This window comes from Rutidosis leptorrhynchoides, chromosome 1 (genome assembly GCF_046630445.1).
Source record: "Rutidosis leptorrhynchoides isolate AG116_Rl617_1_P2 chromosome 1, CSIRO_AGI_Rlap_v1, whole genome shotgun sequence".
NCBI lineage: Eukaryota > Viridiplantae > Streptophyta > Magnoliopsida > Asterales > Asteraceae > Rutidosis > Rutidosis leptorrhynchoides.
In genome coordinates this window covers 632,828,965-632,848,477 of record NC_092333.1, presented here as the reverse complement: position 1 = coordinate 632,848,477, position 19,513 = coordinate 632,828,965, and the positions used below count along the sequence as shown (strand labels likewise).

The window sequence follows — 19,513 nt, the reverse complement described above, 5'->3', positions numbered from 1 at the left end:
CGGAAACGTCATTCTCCTTTGTCGAACCAAGTAAACGATGATCAATTCACCGGGGCCGAGGTTATTCATGAGCAACCGAGAAAATTTATTCATATTCAGGTAAAACCCTACGCGACTCGTAATCACCAAGAGCTACGCCGATGTTAGACGTAAACATTTCAAATTCCACGTGGGAAACCGCGTCACGTTAAGAGTCGCACCTTGGAAAGGTGCAATCCGTTTCGGGAAAACGTAGGAAGCTAAATCCGCGATATTTTGATCCTTTAAATTCTTGGGGTGTTTTGGACCCGTCGCTAGCCGTTTAGACTTTTCCGACTCATTTTGAGTCTCCGTTTATCCTACATTCGATGTATCAACTTAAAGACGTGTTTTGCGAAACGAGAACTTGTTATCTCCTTTGATGAACTCACTATCGACGATAACCCTCACTTCCTAGGAGGACCGGTTGAAACCATAAATCGTGAAGCCAAACCTTAAAACAACATATGATCCCGACCGTCAAAATTCGTTGAAATACCCTAGGACGTACTTCTCCCTCACTCGTAGAATTGGCAACGCAAGATCTCGAGGAAGATTCAACAACTACTACTTCCAACTAAATTTCGGAACGAAATTTCTTTTGAGGCGTGGATAATGTAACATCCCGCGTTTTTCCGTTAAATTTAATTTTAACACCGTCTTTTTTTTTTTTTTTTTTTAAACATAATCTTTCGTATTTAAATTCGTAGTTTCCGTTGACTAACGTTCATAATAATTCCGTCATTTAATTATAACATCTCTCGTTAACTTGCGTTTTAAAAATATTCGATCGGTTAAATCCCGCACCCGCTTCTAAACTCGAGGGACTAAAATTGACACGGGGCAAACTAGTTGACTAGGTCAACTAGTCCACCCCAATCACCACCATTCAATCACCTCCATCTCTCTCTCTTTCTCTCTAGCAAGAACACACACACAAACACCCAATTCAATCATTCATCATCTAAATTCGATCTAGGAGGCTTACAACAAAACAAATTACATATTTGGAATCCTCTCTTCATCCTCTACAATTTGATACCAACTTCATCTCGTTTGGGTAACATTTCTAAAACTCTAGATTTCTCTAAATTCGTATTTTTGACTTGAAATGGTGTTAGTTAGTGTCTATGGCTCGTGTATAACATGAATATATGTTTTGTTTGCTCGATTCGTTGTTTTGAGTAACTAGTTTGAACATTTGAAATGGGTGTGCTAAATCTTTGATTTTGGATGAGTTAATGTTGTTAAATTGTTAAAGTTCATGTTTTAATTGTGTTACTAGTATCACTAGCTTCGTTTTGATGCGTAGGTTGATTAAGGAAACTTCAAAAACATGAATATTGATTTTTGCGGATTTTGGTTAGGGTTTGATAGACTTAAAACGAGCTTTTGATGTTTCGAATGCCATGAAATGTTATTAGTAAGTGTTTAGTTGTAATGTATGCTTCATTACCTTCAAAACGGCATATCGTATGTGTAAATTGGATTCCCGAATCATAAAATACGTTTTACGAACTTGAAACTTTGAAAATAAACCTTTCTTGATCAATTGACGAGTTTTCGGTTATTGTAAATGATGTTTTTGGATTGATGATATGTGGTTAGTTGTATTCCTCGTCAAAATACCTTTTCGACGATATATGATAGGCATTATAAGTGTTTGCGGGTCAAGAGTTGGGTTGGAAAATGTTTTGGTTCGTGCATACTTTGAAAAACTGACCAGAAATCTCTGCCCAGATGGTGGCGCGGCGCGCCCCATCCCCGCGCGGCGCGCGGATTGGCCTGGCCAGATTCTGCTTTGTTTGGCGCATTTCACGCGAAATGTTTGACTAGCTATCGACCTCCGATTCACATGAAACTTGTTTTAATATACTTGTATATGAATATTTAGCATAGAAAAATAGTTCGGGACCCGACCCGAACGCGTTGACTTTTTCGTTGACTTTGACCAAGTTTGACTTTTAGTCAAACTTAACCAAACTTTTATACAATCATTCTAACATGCTTTTATACTTGTTTCTTGTATGAAACTTGACAACGTGATTCACATGCTATACTTAATCGAGTCGTAACGAGCCATAGGACTAATTGAACACATTTCACCCGACTTTGTGTCGTAACCGGTTAATTGATATAACTTACTTGTTTAGGTCAAGGCTAAGCAACTTTCATGCACACGTTTACTTGTTGAAGTACCTTTATACTCGTGCACTCGAGGTGAGATCATAGTCCCACCTTTTCAACAACTTTTTATGCTTTTAAATTGTGGGCTGAGAAACATATACTTTGTTACAGTTTTATACTACATACTTTTATACTTTGAACACAAGTACGATGAAACAAACATTCCACAGCGAGTTAGAACAAAAATCCTCAATTCGATTATCATTAGTTACACTTGCAGGGTGTAAGCGAGAACTTATATTGTGTGGCCATACGGGTTTGACAAACCCTCATTACGGACGGTTCGCTACCGTCTACGGATGAAATATATTTTCGAGAAACAGTGTATGTTCTAACACTATTGTGATGGGGTTCTATGGAAGGAAACGTTAAGTCTTGATAATTGGGTGCTCGCGAACAATACTTTTGGAATGCAAACGATTTTGATAATCAACTATGGGAATACTAAATCTTGTGGTTCAAAAACAACGTTTACAAATACACCTATGATTTCACCAACGTTTTTCGTTGACAGTTTTCTATATGTTTCTCAGGTTCATACTCGGCTACTTGATACATGCTTCCGCACTCTTTGATTACTTGATTGGAGTCTACCATGCATGCATACGCTAGGGATAGCATTTTTGGATTCAAACTTTTGTCTACTTACTTACGCTATTTATAGCAACTGTGGTTTCAAACTAATTATGTCGCAAGTTATTTCATTCATACTTTATAACTTTGTAAACTTAAACTTATTGTCGATCCGTTTGTTAAACTAAACTTTGTACCTTTCAAATGAACGCGACATAATTTTGGTCAAACGAGTCTCATATAGGGACTACGACCACGCAACGGGACCTAAGTTAACGACGCCGTCAATAACGGTTTTGGTCGGGTCGTTACACCGATTATACCGAAAACTCCCAAAAATGGTCATCATCATGGGGCACCGTAGCAAAGAAGTTCAACGATAACAATTACGGATGGTTTCTAGGTGAAGATGCGTGATCAGGTAAATGGTGTTATTTGGATAAGGGATGTAAGACTTTTCAAAGATATCACGAAGAAGAAAATCGCAACACAAGACGTGGTGTGGACGAAACGATCGAGACTTTTACGACGGTATAGTAAGTGTATTGTACGCGAAAAATGAAAATGTGGGCGTTTAAAGAAGTTTGGTCTTTTTGAAAGATAAATCGAAGTGGCATACACCTCCTCCGGTTGGTGGAGTTGTAATTGGTAGAGGTTTGAGCGATGAGGATATAAGATTGATATCACAGACGATCGGGTTGACGCGCTTTTTGGTGATGATCTGATTCCAAGGTTCATGGGAAGGAATCGAAAGGAAAGTGGCTTCGAGTTCCACATCTTCTTATCCGAAGATATCCTATCGTGGAACAAACCCTTCCAGATTTAAGGAACTAGTTGAAGAACTAACGCGTACAAGAGCACTGTTACAGATAAAAATATTGTACAAATGGAAACAATCACTCGGGCGGAACGTATGAAAGGGCGACTGATGCTACAAAGTTTATCGCATCAATTGAAAATTTAAATATCACGAACCCGAAGGAAATGAAACGTGTTACGAAGTTGAAGAAAAAAATTACCTGAAGACTACGATCTTATCCAATTGTCGACAAGGATGACGAGTAGTTTATTATAATTATATTAGGGAGCATTGTATTTTTCACTTTTTATAACTTTTTAATTATTGACTTTTTATTTTTTATTTTTAGGAATTTTTTAATTAATGTAATCATTTTATTAATTTTAATTAAGTGTGTTTTATTAATTTCTTTTGTTTTAATAATACAAAATAATAATATAACTAAACAAAATAAAAAACAAATTAATTTATAACAAAAGAAAATTTTAAAATAAATTAAAAATACCTCAACGACTCTCAACACGCCACTCCATCAATACGTACTTTACCAACACGTATGCTACATTAATACATACTTTACCAACACGTCTGCTACATTAACGTCAACCACTTACCGTCTTTCCAACACGCCTAAAAAACCCATCATCACCTAAAAAACCCTTCATCATTGCTATAGGCTTGGCGTCCCATCCTAATTTAACAATGTTATGTCACAATTAAAAACCCCATAAACTTTAAATTTGACTTCACATTAGAGCACGAGGTGACCGTATCTATTTTTTAGTGTCCATTTCAAGGTCGAAAGACCTTGAAATTGATTAAAGTGATATGTCGTTCGGTGTCCATTTCAAAATCGAATATGGCGTGAACTAATAAGAAAATAAAATAATTTTAAAAAAACATAAAATAAAAAAAATACTCATTGCCATCGTCAGTCTCGCGACTTTGGAGAACCGACGCTAGAAACGACGATGATGCGTGTCGACCGACGCCGGACTATCGGTGTTGTTAAAGGTCCACGATTAAATCGGGCACCTTATGTTCTTACCGTCACACTAATGAGTGGTCTAACGGTTTGTATATTGCAAAAACTACATAAAACCAATAACATTGAATCAAACAATTTTACATTAAAACTTCAACCACGATGACGTAAAGGGACAAGTGTAATGAAAAAGAAACGTTATGACATCCAAATTAAAAAAAAAAAAAAAGAAAGAAAAGAAAAGGTAACTCGTAAAATCAAAACATATTCACAAATACATCATACATACATCAATCAATTTGGAAACTAGAATACATACATTCACTTGGAACCAAATAAGTGACACGATCATCTATCAATACTTCATGTAAAAGCATCCGATGTATCCCCACTCGCCTAAAAAAGGTTTACATCAAAATCATGATCATGATTGTAAATAATAATAATAATAAAATAATAATAATAATAATAATAATAATAATAATAATAATAATAATAATAATAATAATATTAATAATATTAATAATAATATTAATAATAATAATTAACAGCAGCATTAATAATTAATAATAATTATAATTGTAAAAATTACTTCATTATTTTATTATCATTCATTATTTTATTATTATTATTATTATTAATTTTTTTTTTTGAATAAGCGAGAAAAACCTGAACGAGCACATTGGCTCTCCATAAAAGGTAAAACCTCGGGTAATCAAACCCCGAGCGAGACCTAGTAACAGGCGAATTGCGCATTATGCGCAACCTCGAGTCACACTACCTTTTTGAACAATTTGGCATAGCTAGAAATTGAACCCGAGTGGTGTGCTTCATTGGACCACTCGATGCTCACTCAGGCAAGCATGGTTAGTTAAAATGCTTGATAAAAAATTTTGTATCTCATTATTATTATCATTACTATTAGATCACTCGTAGTGGTTAGAGGCGTGAGCTGCTTTTTTATGACTATGACGCAGGGGTGGACCTAGTGTGTTGAGTGTGGTGGCACGGATACCAATGAAATACGCGATGCAGTGAAAAATCTTTTGAGTTTTTAACTAGTGACACCGGTGGATAGTGTAAATTTTTTTGAGTGACACCATTGAAATAAAACATCTAGTAGAAATTTTTTTGAGTTTTAACCGGTGATATCAGTGACTGCAAATCTTGGATCCGCCCCGCTATGACGTGTGAGTTGTTTTTGTGGAGTAGTGGTTGTGTGGGTTGAGAATAGTATGATGATGTGTTAAGATATAATTGGATTAATTATTAAAAAGAGGTATAAAATAATATTTTAAATAACATAATTTGGTGATGTACGTTCAGTTAACACAATTTGGTTACATTTTTTTAATAATAAAACAATGATTTTTCGCTTTTACTTTAATTGTTCATAGAAAAAAACACAACAGTACTTATAAAATCGAATTTCAAATCTTATTTAACTACAGTAATTATTACGGAGTAGAAGATTATAATGATACTCTGTTCTAAAAATCTGTCAGAAAATTGTTACAAGTACTTTGTTTACCAAAAATATAAAAATAAAATAATAATATGTAAAAAAATGCTAGATCCCTCTAGAAGGCTTCGAGAAAAAAGGAATAAATTCATGTTACGAGACCTAACATTATATCTTGGTTGAATTGATTATATCTTAAAAAAAGTGATACTCGTATATTAGAGACAATAGAGGTAGAAAATTTACTCACCATAAAGAAATGAAATGATCACTTGGTAAGTACATAGATGGCATAAATAATCCCAGGGATCCATCCCAATAAAGTCAGCAACACACATATCCAAAACTCAGACTGCAATCAAATCAATAGAATATTTTTATTTTTATTTATAATAATAGAAATTTTACATGATTTTAAAGTTATCTTTACTTTGCATAATTGTACAATTCAACAATCATCAATTTAAATTCAATACATAATCCATATTGGAGACAAAGCCCCTTAATGTTTTGAGATATTTAATTTGTTAATGTAATATTTTAGTTATATGTTAGAAAATTTTGTATATTTATTTTCTATTTTAACTAAACATGAACAAAAGTAGAACACAAATAGAGACTTACATGACAGCCAAACTTGAAGAAAACACCAAGGGGTGGAAGAATGATTGCAAGAATGATATCGATGCAAGTTGCTGCCGACATTTTTCTTTGTTTTCAATTTTAGTGGAATTTGTGTTACTTTGTACTCCGTAATTTGTATACGCAGTGGGGGAATTTATTTATAGCCATGAGGTACTCAGGGACACGTGTCTTGTTATGAATTTCTTCTTAATCAAAATCAAAATTATGTCGACAATTTTTCTTACAATCTTTTATATTTATTTATATTTATATTTATATATATATTATATATATATATATATATTATATATTATATATATATAATAATAGTAAAAGTTAAATTAACCGATTTATTTATTAATGTGAGTCATTTGGTCGAAGTACGTGTTTTGATAATCTGTCGATCATCAAAGTTTATCCATTTCGACATGGTTCTTCTTGATTGGTTTATGTCTTAGTAAAAAAAAGTAATTTATATTTATTTATTTTTATTTATTAAAGAAGCGCAATCATAATTGAAGGATGATTATTACACCATTACTTTGTAATTCCTAGCATCTTGCTAGTGTTTAATTATATAATAAAATTTATTGCCTTTCAAAAACAAAAACAAAAACACTAAATATATTTCAAAATGTTGTAGATTTGAATGATCTAAAACATATTTAATGATGTATGATTAAAAATTTAGGTGTTACAGATATCAACGTACCCAATAATTTATAGGAGTGACATAGATACGTGTATTCGTTATGTGTCATTCGATCGCAAGTTTAGCTAACAAGACGAAAATAGCATAGATCTAGACATAGGATATACTAAATAGGGGTAGGGGCAGTGGATTTAAAATTTTTAGTTATAAAATTTTGAATTTTTTGATTTCGCCACAGTAGATTTAAAATTTTCATGCTAAAAATTTGATTTTGCCCCCAAAAGTATCCATATTTTGCTCAAAAGCTTTCAGATTTTGCCTTAACCCAAACGCTCGTGACCCAAAAGGTTGTATTTTCATGAAATAATGAAAGAAATTTTTTTTATAGTGAATGTGAACGTTTTTAAAAATAAAATCGCACCCGATGAAAGAATTTTCTGATTCCGCCGTTGAGTCTAGATAACTATTTTATTTTCAGTGGCTGTAAAACTATTTTATTTTCAGTGGCTGTATTTATGCACATAAGTAGTTAGTAGTTGGGGGGACCTTGAAGAATACAGGCGAGCTAAAATTTTGTAGTTTATCTTCAATCCTATATGTATTGTACAAGCCCCTGTGTAAACGCATTCTTGGATGACGTTGATGTCGTTAAAGTAAGCTTTTATTACATTATTGATTGATGAGGTATATCATACTTTAACCGGGTCTAAACTAATAAAAGAAACACATTTCAGTTAATGAGTTGGGCCCAAAAGTTTCCAAGCCCAAATGTGGGTCGTACCACGCCTATATAATCCCCAATTTGAGATTTAAATCTTAGGGTGCTTTTGATTACCTGTTATTAGAATGGTCGCTAGACGTTGAATCTTTCAACATTCAGCGTATTTATATCTGACATTAAAGTGACATATGGTGTTGAATGGTTAATATTTTAGTGCTGAACCATTTATAGTTGAAATACTCTTTTAACTATTATGAACTTAAATTGATAATCCTTTTAAAATTATATCAAAACAATTATTAAACATCTATATTATTTTATGCATGCAAAAGGTTAATAATGTAATTTTACATCATTCATATTGTTTATTCAAAATGATTATCAAACAACTTATTGTCATTCAGAACCAACTTTATTCAGAACCTTTAAATAATTTAGATTATGAATTATTCAACGCCAAGTTATTCAGTTTTATTAAACGCAGCCTTTATGATGACTACTCAATCTAATCTAATACAATCAAATCTAACTTTATATTAAAAATAATAATTAGGTCATCGTATTCAGTTTCAACCGTTATAGTTAATTTAGGTGATGATGTCATATTTGTCTATCTCCTATATTCAAACCATTGATTTAGATATCAACAATTGATTAGAATTTCACTCATTGATTTAAATTCGAATCAAAACATTATTTGTCTCTCTATTTACACCCCCCCCCCCGGTAATTAGTTATTTGTCTCTCTTCAAATTACGTAGTAGTTATTATTTCGCTTCCAAATCATTACAATTATTATTTATTTGTGGGCAAATAGCCCAAAAAAGTAACCTAAGTTACCCAATTTGACAATTAATGTAACTCCAATTTCCTTAAGTGCGAAAAGGATTACGATTTTAAATTTATCAAAGAAAAGGTAAGATCGTCAAATTCATTAACTATCATTAGTCAAAAATACACGTTTGATCCTTGAAGTTTCTTAAAAATTGCACCCATCGTCCTCTTCATCATCTTCATTCATCATCTCTGGTTATTGTTTACAGATATCCAGTTGAATACTAACAACATCAAAAATCATCTCCATGACCAATAACAACATTTAAAATTAGAATATACAAAAATTGCGGCGAGCATTATCAAAAAGTCTTCACAAGAACTCAAATTTCAAAATCAACCTCTAATTCGTTTTTGATGAAGGTTTCTTCATGAAATCTGCTACAAATCCATCACTAAACACTCGACTTTAATCAACGTAACATGAATCGACTTATATCATCCGAATTCAATCATCGAATTTTCTGTTGACGTTTTGTAACCAACTTTGACCTTCAAATTCGTGCTTGAATCAACGATTTAGGATCAGTAAATTTGCAGATAGTTTCACGATGTGATTCGAAACAACTCTGCATTTTTACTTTTTGCGTAACACTTATGGATCGAAACGGAGATCAAAACAGTTATCGTTTTCGGTTTAAGATGAACTCGATCCAAATCGAGGTGAATTCTGATGATTGTAGAACGTCCAATAGATGATAAGATATATATATCTGAAATCAGTTTGTATTTATAAGAAGCTGATGGTGATGATGAAGAGATAAAGGACTTTTGGTGCAATTTTTAAGAAACGTAAGGGACCAACCATGTATTTTTGACTAACGATCGTAAATGAATTTGACGATGATTACCTCAATTTTAAAAAATTTGAAATCATATTTATTTTCTTTGATAAATTAATATCGGCATCCTTTTCATGCTTAAACAAATTAGGAGTTACTTTGAATGTTAAATTGGGTAACAGAGGTTACCCTTTCGGGCCATTTGTCATTTATTTTTTGATACTAATTACTTATTAATTATTAATACTTTACTTGATATTATCCTGCGATATCGAGAGTTAGTAATAGTCTATATCAGTGATTAATCTTGTCCTGGTGGCACGTGAATAGATTCATTAATGGTGTCCATGACTTCTCGTATTGATTAAGAGTTTCGAGAATATTTATTTTATTCAACTCGATATATAATCTTCTTTAATTATTCAGATTATTCAAATTGAGTAAATGGAAATTAATAGTCGATAATTGTAATTAGTTTATAATTAGTTTATTGTATCCAACTTGTGATACAAGTAATTGTCATTAGAATAGGATTGTGTTTTCTAATTTAGACAAAGGTTATGTTTATGTAAACTCCTATATAAATAGAGGGATTGGTTTTATGGAATGCAAGAGATTCGATTTGTATCATGGTATCAGACCAACTATACGGTTCTCTCTAAACCACACAAAAACCTACGCATAAAGAAAACAGAATAATATACATACCTTCTACTATTCTTTCTTATACCTTCTGCTATTCTCACCTCTGTTCTTCTCCTATCTCAACTACGAATCTTTTCTTCTTCTTCAAACATGTCAGATTCAAAGGTTCATCCGGCACTAACAATCAACAATATTCGAAACTTCATTTCCATCACATTAGAGATGGAAAACGGCCAATACACCTCTTGGGCTGAGCTCTTCCAAATTCACTGTAGAGCTTACAAAGTTACTCACCACATCTTGCCATCAAAAAGTGAATCGTCTAAAGCTCCAAAGAATGATGATCCCGAACAATGGGCCTGTCTTGATGCTATAGTTCTTCAGTGGATCTATGGAACTATATCAAACGATTTGTTACACAACATCATTAAACCGGGTGCTACAGCAGAGCAAGCTTGGTCATCTTTGTCAAATATTTTTCGAGACAACCAGAACTCACGTGCAATTTATCTTCAACACCAATTTTCCAATACACGGTTAGAAAACTTTCCGAATATATCATCCTATTGCCAAGAACTAAAGATGATAGTGGATCAATTAGCAAACGTCGGTGTCAAGATCGAAAACCCTCAATTGGTTCTTCAAACAATAACAGGACTAACCGAAAGCTATGAAGTAATTAGAACAATGATTCACCAAACGAATCCTTTACCTGAATTTTATGAAGTTCGATCACGTCTGCTATTGGAAGAAACCAGAAAACGGAATCAATCCTCCACTACCGCAACCTCTGCAGCAACATCGTTACACATCACCACCCTCAATCGTACAAATCATCCACCACCGCCACATAAAACAACCCATAATCAATCACAGATGAACGCTACAAACCTTAATCGCAATAATAATCAACAATATCGAGGCAGGGGACGTGGTAGAGTAAGAATCGGATATCGTAGAGGAAGAGGTCGATTTGATTATAGTTGTAGCCAAACTTTTAACTCAAGCTGGAATGCCCAATATCCATCGCCGTATGGAAATAACTCGATCAACCAGTGGAATTCACAAAGTTAGGCTGCACATCCCTGTCCTTCCCAAACAACAACTTGGGCCAAGCCAAGTCACTTGCAATATAACCAACCTCCTTAGACTACTCAGTCTACAAATGGGCCGAATGCATCTTCAGGAATTTTGGGCCCACGGCCACAGCATGCTTATTATTGTGATTATGTACCGACTGATATCAATCAAGCTTTCCACACAATGTCCATTAATTCTCCCGAGGATGCTTGGTACATGGACACCGGGGCCACTTCACATATGACTAATTCGTAAGGTAAGTTCTCAACTTATTCTAATTTGAGCAAAAATAAACATATAATCGTTGGAAGTGGTCATGAAGTACCAATTCAAGGTACCGGTCATATGCTTCTTTCACACCCATATCCTCCGTTACACCTAAATAATGTCCTTCATGTACCCAACTTAATTAAAAACCTTTTATCAGTCCGTAAATTAACCACTGACAATTCTTTATCTATCGAATTTAACCCATTTGGTTTTAATGTGAAGGATTACCAGATGCAGATTCCTCTAATTCGAAGTAACAGTATTGGGGACCTCTATCCACTAACGCAATTGTCTACAACTTCACAACTTCCTCCGTCAGCATTCGTGTCACTTTCACAAGATTTATGATATCGCAGATTAGGGCATTTGGGAAAATCGACTTTAAGTTCTCTTATTAATAAATCCTTTATTTCTTGTAATAAAAAGACATCTTCTAGTATTTATCATTCTTGTATTCTTGGTAAACACATTAAATTACCTTTTTCCGATTCCACGAATATTACTTATTTACCATTTGATATTTTACATAGTGATCTTTGGACCTCCCCGATTGTTAGCTCGTGTGGTCACCGTTATTACATACTATTTTTAGATGATAAAATCAATTTTCTTTGGACATATCCCTTAGGATCTAAATCTCAAGTTTTCTCAATCTTTCAAAACTTCTTTGTAACGACCCAGATTTTTCCGTTAATATATATAAGATTAATATTTACATAATTAAATGTTTCTAACATGTTAAGCAATCAAACTTATTAAGACTTGAATAATTGAAATGAGTTTTATACAAACGTTTGTTCACCCAGTTTGTCTGACGATTCATGAACGTCATAACTTGTAATAATTATTTAAGGGAATATATATATGGATATATATATTTATGATTTGTTAAAATGATATTCAAGTATCTCATTAAGTATATTAACAATTAGTTATATATATATATATATATATATATATATATATATATATATATATATATATATATATATATATATATATATATATATATATATAATGAGACTACTAACTTAAGGACTTCGAAACAATGTACATATATGTATCGATTAACGACGTTATAACTTCTAAATTAAAATGTATGTATATGTATTGTATTAATATATATTAATACACTTTTGAAAGACTTATATACATATATCAACATACTTATACTCAACAAAGATAGCTATACTCATATTCTCATTCGATTCCATCAAGAATTCTACTCGTATTCATACGGTATTCATACCCGTATTATACACAGCTTCTAGATGTATTTACTATTAGTATATATATATCAAATCATCATCTTAGCAGCCCTAGATCAGCCATCAAACATGTGGGAACCATTCTTTGTAATCTAGTATGAATTATTTAGCAAGATTACAAAAATATCTATTAATCATTCATGAATTATTTACAAGAAAACAAACTTACACATCCTTTATATCTAATCCATATACCACGACCCAAAACACATACAAACACTTTCATTCTTCAATTTTCTTCATCTAATTGATCTCTCTCAAGTTCTATCTTCAAGTTCTAAGTGTTCTCCATAAATTCTATAAGTTCTAGTTTCATAAAATCAAGAAGACTTCAAGATTACTTTCAATCTTTTTAATCCAATCCAACAGCTCTTTAGGATCAAGAAATTTACTTTCATTTCAGTAGATTTCCACTTCATAATCAAGGTAATAAAATTATTCAAGCTTAGGTTCAATTTATATAATCATAACTATCTTAAATCAAGATAGAATTCTTATTCGAACTTTTGTTCATTCCATGATTCTACTTCAAGAATTTTAAGCTATCAAGGAGACCTTCAACCTCAAGATTATTATCTTGTTTTTCCATTAACTTTGTTCATTTGATTTGAGGTAGTAACCTTATTCATATTCTTGTTCAATTCCTATCTTTATAGCTATCTTATTTTGAGTTTATAACTTATAACAACTAGAACATAGTTTAGTTAATTCTAAACTTGTTCGCAAATAAACTTAATCCTTCTAACTTGACTCTTAAAAACATTTCAACACATATATTATATCTATATGATATGCTAACATAAGGATATAAAACTTGTAAACACGAAGAACACCGTAAAACAGGACATACGCCATCATAGTAAAACAGCGGGCTGTTTTGGGTTGGATTATTAAAAACTATCATAATCTTTGATTTAAAAGTTGTTCTTATGGAAAAATGATATTTCATATGAACATGAAACTATATCCAAAAATCTTGGCTAAACTCAAAATAGAAGTTTGTTTTTCAAAATAGTCATCAAGATGTCGTTCTTTCAGCGGAAATGACTACCTCTTTCAAAAATGACTTATAGCCTGTATTTCTGACTATAAACCTATATTTTTCTATTTAGATTAATAATATTCAATTCGATACTAAACCATGGCAATTTGAAACACTCAAATCGGATTTAAAATGAATAAGTTATGGGTAAAACAAAATTGGATAGATTTGCTTGTTTTAGCTACGTGAATTTTTCTAACAAATCTATACTAACCTTATCCTAGCTAACTTTACCTATATCCTACATGTATTTATACATGTCTTGATCCCTTCCTAGTAGAAATACAAATTATAATAGTCGGGGTTAATTATACGACAATATATTATAGTCTTAATAAAAATCGTAAGACACTATATATACATATGACTTGATATCCATAGACACGTATACTGTAATGACCTGACTTTTTCGACTTGCTTTTGTGCTTGTTACTTTCTGCGAAACTGCGTATTTGTGCGTACTGAGCTATATTATATTCTGGGATCTTATTTCATGATTAATTACCTTCGTTTATACCATACAACATGCCATTAAGTACTTAGTTACTTAACTTGATCCCCGAATGCTTTTACGACCGTTAGTTGAAAGGACCCGTTCATATACATTATAAACGATTCACAATAGTTGATTTCATCGCGAGGTACTTGACCTCTATATGATACATTTTACAAACATTGCATTCGTTTTTAAAAGACAAACTTTCTTCACATCAAAAGTTGACAGACATGCATATCATTTCATAATATATCCAACTATAATTAACTTAATAATAATCTTGATGAACTCAACTACTCGAATGCAACGTCTTTTGAAATATGTCATGAATGACTCCAAGTAGTATCTCTAAAATGAGCAAATGCACAGCGGAAGATTTCTTTAATACCTGAGAATAAACATGCAATAAAGTGTCAACCAAAAGATTGGTGATTTCATTAGTTTAACATAAATAATCATTTCCATCATTTTAATAGACCACAAGATTTTCATTTTCAGTTCTCATAAATATACGTCCAATGCATAGAGATAAAAATATCATTCATATGGATTGAACACCTGATAACCGACATTAACAAGATGCATATAAGAATATCCCCTATCATTCCGGGAAATCCTTCGGACATGATAAAACAACATCGAAGTACTAAAGCATCCGGTACTTTGGATAGGGTTCGTTAGGCCCAACAGATCTATCTTTAGGATTCGCGTCAATTAGTAGATCGGTTTACTAATTCTTAGGTTACCAAGCAAAAGGAGCATATTCGGCTTCGAACATTCAACCATATAATGTAGTTTCGATTACTTGTGTCTATTTCGTAAAACATTTATATAAAAATTTCGCATGTATTCTCAGCCCAAAAATATAAAGGGTAAAAAGGCAAATGAAACTCACCTAATGTATTTTGTAGTAAAAATACATATGACTATATTGAACAACTGAACAATGCAGGGTTGCCCTCGGATTCACGAACCTATATCATTTATATATATATTAACACTTATAATTAACATGTAATAATAATCAAACTTGTATATATTAATTATATATTACTTATTTAAAATAGTAATACAATATTTATATTGTTATCATATATGTAGTTGATATATTTTCATATGAATAACTTTTGGTTTGTTAAAATAATAATTTTAATATTACTAAAACTGTGTTGATAATAATAATATTTAGGTTTCATAATGAAATATTAAGCTTTGATAATAATACTAGTTATTTTATTTGTAATAATAATAATAATGATAATAATAATATATTGAAAATAATGATACTTATAATAATACTAGTAATAAAATAAGATTAATAATAATGATAAAATCATGTCTAATTATAATAATAATAATAATAATGATAATAATGATAATAATGATAATAATAATAATAATAATAATAATAATAATAATAATAATAATAATAATAATAATAATAATAATAATAATAATAATAATAAAAGTAGTAATAATACTACCTCACATGAAAAAGTTCCAAAAATACAATAACTGCCTTAGACAGGGTTCGAACCCATGACCTTCCGCTAACCCAATAGCACCTCTAACCACTCTTCCCCTTCTATTTTTCTGTTTCTAATTACGGACCAAAATATATACCAAACATATCTTGGCTGTTTCTTCTGCTTCTTCTTCTTTAAAAAAAAAATTATACCCCAGCCCGGGATTGAACCTGCGACCTCTAGTTTAACACACCACACCCTGAACCATTGAGCTACTAGTATCTTTCTGTATAACATCACAGATTAAATTCTTTTAACCCATTTCGAGCAAAAACATTTAACCACCATCATTATACTCCATATCATCCCTACATCGTTATATTTATCTATCATCACCATCATTAATCATCTTTGTTTTTCCATCATCACTTCATCTCATCACCGTCATTATAAATAATAATAATGATAATATACTTAAGAAAACAAGTGGGTTTCAGTTCATGAGTTTGTGTTTGAAATAGGAAACGGATAGCAATAAAACGGGAACGAGTGTGGTATCAACTCAATCATACATCAGGAATGTTAACAAGGTACGCAACAGTAGTAGCATTAAAGTAGCAGCTACAGGTGACTCTTCATCATCATCACAATAGTCATCAACAAAGGAAAAGGAGCTGGGTCTCGGCCCATCTTGCACAGTCTCGGCCCAACTGTTATAATAAAAATGTGGCCCAACTACAACCCATTTAATCGCTGGCCTATTTACATCCGGGAGTCCACTAGTATCCTTATCATTTATGATATCACTATCCTCCTGTTGTTTTTCACGTCAATTATGTGGGATTGTATCATCAAGTGGAAGAATTTTTCTTTTGTGTAATTTAAATATCACAAGTGGGTTTGTTTTGCCTTTTGGAACTCGACAGCAACAATTAGGTGGGGTCTTCGGTTTATTTAAAAGTAAAAGAATAAGAGAGTTATTTCAACTAAATCGTTGAATTGGGAAAACTGATACACATCTACATCATGAACCCCACTCCTTATTCCATTATCAATATTATAACAGAAAATTACTAGCTGGAAAAGAAAAAGAATGCCACCTTTATTATCGTCTTTTCAATTATCATAATCATCATCTTTCATCATTCGTGGTTTTCTTGACGGGAATATAACCAATTGGTTGGTATTGCGAGTAAGACAGAAAACAGCCAGTAGTAACATTGAAATGTTCATAGTGGGTGTTTGATCGATTAAAATTGAAAGTTGTAGTAGTAGAAGACCGAATGCAAGATGGTTTGGTTTAATCGTGTTTGGGTCGTACATAAAGTTCAATGGTGGTAATGATTCATGATGGTTTGTAGTGGTGTTTGAATCGTACAACGAGATGAGTAGCCTTCGAGTGGAAGAATTGTAGTAACATTCAACGAAAGGTGTTCGGGTTTGGGTTGCTGGTTCGAAAAACATATAGTAGTAGTGAGCAAGATGGTTAAATGGTTGATGATGAAACCAAATCACAATTAGTTGTAGATGTTGTTGATGATAACCGAAAATGGTAGCGGTTTTAAGGAGTGTTTTAAATAGTGGTTTGATGAACCTATATGGTAATGGAAAAGGTGATGGTTATTATAGCTTGAAGTGGTGGCATCGTGGAGGTGGTGATTGGTTGTAGCAGGTGATGCAAGTTTGATTCAAGAAGAGAGGCGGGATCAAGGATCATGTGTGTGAAGGTAGTTCTTGGTGCGGTTTGGTGTTGGTGATCAAGGTGTCGTGGAGGTGAACAAGAAACAGTCACAAAAGTGTAATGATCACCAATGGTTGTGGTACACAATAGTGGTAGTCGTAGCACTTAGAAATCCGGTGTATGATGTTTGATGTATATAGGTTTGGCAAGGTAGAAGTTAGTTAAAGTGGTGATTTAATGGAGGTGGAATGGGTGGTGATGGCTATCTGTTTCTCCTCAACTAACTCACACACATACAGTGGCGGAAGCAGGATTTTTCTTCACCGGGGGCAAAAAATTTTTTTAAAACCGTAGCAACTTTTTTGGGCAAAATACGGAGTTTTTGGGACAAAAATTGGAGGTTTTTAGGCAAAATTTTGAGGTTTTTGGATAAAATTTGAAGGTTTATGGGCAAAATTTGAAGGTTTTGGGGCAAAATTTAGAGAATTGTGGGCAAAATTTGAAGGTTTTGAAGCAAAATATGTAGGATTTGGGGCAAATGGCTTTTGGGTTTGGGGCAAAATGAAAAAAATCCAAATTTTTACACTGAAATTTCGAAATCGACTGGGGGCGGGCGCCCCCCTGCCCCCCCTCTAAATTCGCCCCAGCACACATATACCTATACTTAAAAATTGATGATTAAGATGTGAAAACAGCAAAGTTACATTTGATTGGAATATTATGTACTGGCAAACGTAAATGAGATGGAAGAACAGAGAAAAGAAGAAAAGAAGAAAAGAATTATTAAAGTCGACATTGATGTCTAACATAATTGTACCATCTGATATCAATTTTCAATACTTTATGGATCAAAACAAAGATTATAACAGTTGATAGTGATCTGAAGTTGAATTTAGAATTTGAGTTGTACGATTTCTTTTATATATATATATATATATATATATATATATATATATATATATATATATATATATATATATTATTAATATTAATAATGATCCCATTAATAATAAATAATAATAATACTAAAATATTATTAATAATAATATCATATTAATACTGAATTTTAATAATTGTCATAATCATAATAATAATATTTAGGGTAATAATTATAATAATAATTATAATGATATTATTAATGATATTATTAAATTGTATTGTTTTTATAATAATATGATAATTTTAAATAAAAAATATAATGATTCTTAATGATAATACTTAATAATAACAAGTTAAATGTTTCAATTTTCGTATCTATATATTATATATTATAATAATATTACTAATTAATATTAATAAAAATGAGGGTAATAATAATAGTAACATTTATATAACACTATATTTAAATTTGTTTTAAATTTAATATATTAAAATTACCTATATCCTTTTTAACATATTTTAATATTTATATACATTATAAAATACATACCATACTAATTATACATAGAAATCATTCATTTTTATAAATAGATGTTAAATTACTCCTATTTATTTTGTATCCTATTTTACATATTTAATTCTATTGATTAAATTATATTTAATAATTTCAAATTAGTTTATATACTTATATATATATATATATATATATATATATATATATATATATATATATATATATATATATATATATATATATATATATATATATATATATATATATACTCATATATATTTACAAGCAATTGTTCGTGAATCGTCAGAAATAGTCAAAGGTCGAATGATAATTGAATTCATAGTTCCAAAATTTTCGAGACTCAATATTATAGACTTTGCTTATCGTGTCGAAACCATATAAAATTAAGTTTAAATTTGGTCAGAAATTTCAGGGTCTTCACATTAGTGTCACTTGACGTTGAGAACGAGCTATATGTTTTGGTACACGTTTAACTTTTGTCGTAAATTGGAATACTACGACTACGAAATACTAA

The 19,513-nt window shown here is 31.6% G+C and overlaps 2 protein-coding genes across 2 annotated transcripts; one reads left to right on the top strand and one right to left on the bottom strand.

Moving 5' to 3' along the window:
* Positions 1 to 4,659: 4,659 nt before the first annotated feature.
* Positions 4,660 to 6,762, bottom strand: LOC139885650 (hydrophobic protein RCI2A-like). The gene is made up of 3 exons (XM_071869398.1): positions 6,649 to 6,762; positions 6,275 to 6,376; positions 4,660 to 4,958 (listed from the first exon to the last, which is right to left on the bottom strand). Exons 1-2 carry the CDS (start codon positions 6,727 to 6,729, stop codon positions 6,293 to 6,295), a joined length of 165 nt encoding a protein of 54 aa, XP_071725499.1. The 5' UTR covers positions 6,730 to 6,762; the 3' UTR covers positions 4,660 to 4,958; positions 6,275 to 6,292.
* A 3,670-nt stretch (positions 6,763 to 10,432) lies between these two features.
* Positions 10,433 to 11,356, top strand: LOC139849015 (uncharacterized). The gene has a single exon (XM_071838694.1). The coding sequence runs from the start codon at positions 10,433 to 10,435 to the stop codon at positions 11,354 to 11,356; it is 924 nt and encodes a 307-aa protein (XP_071694795.1).
* Positions 11,357 to 19,513: the final 8,157 nt, after the last annotated feature.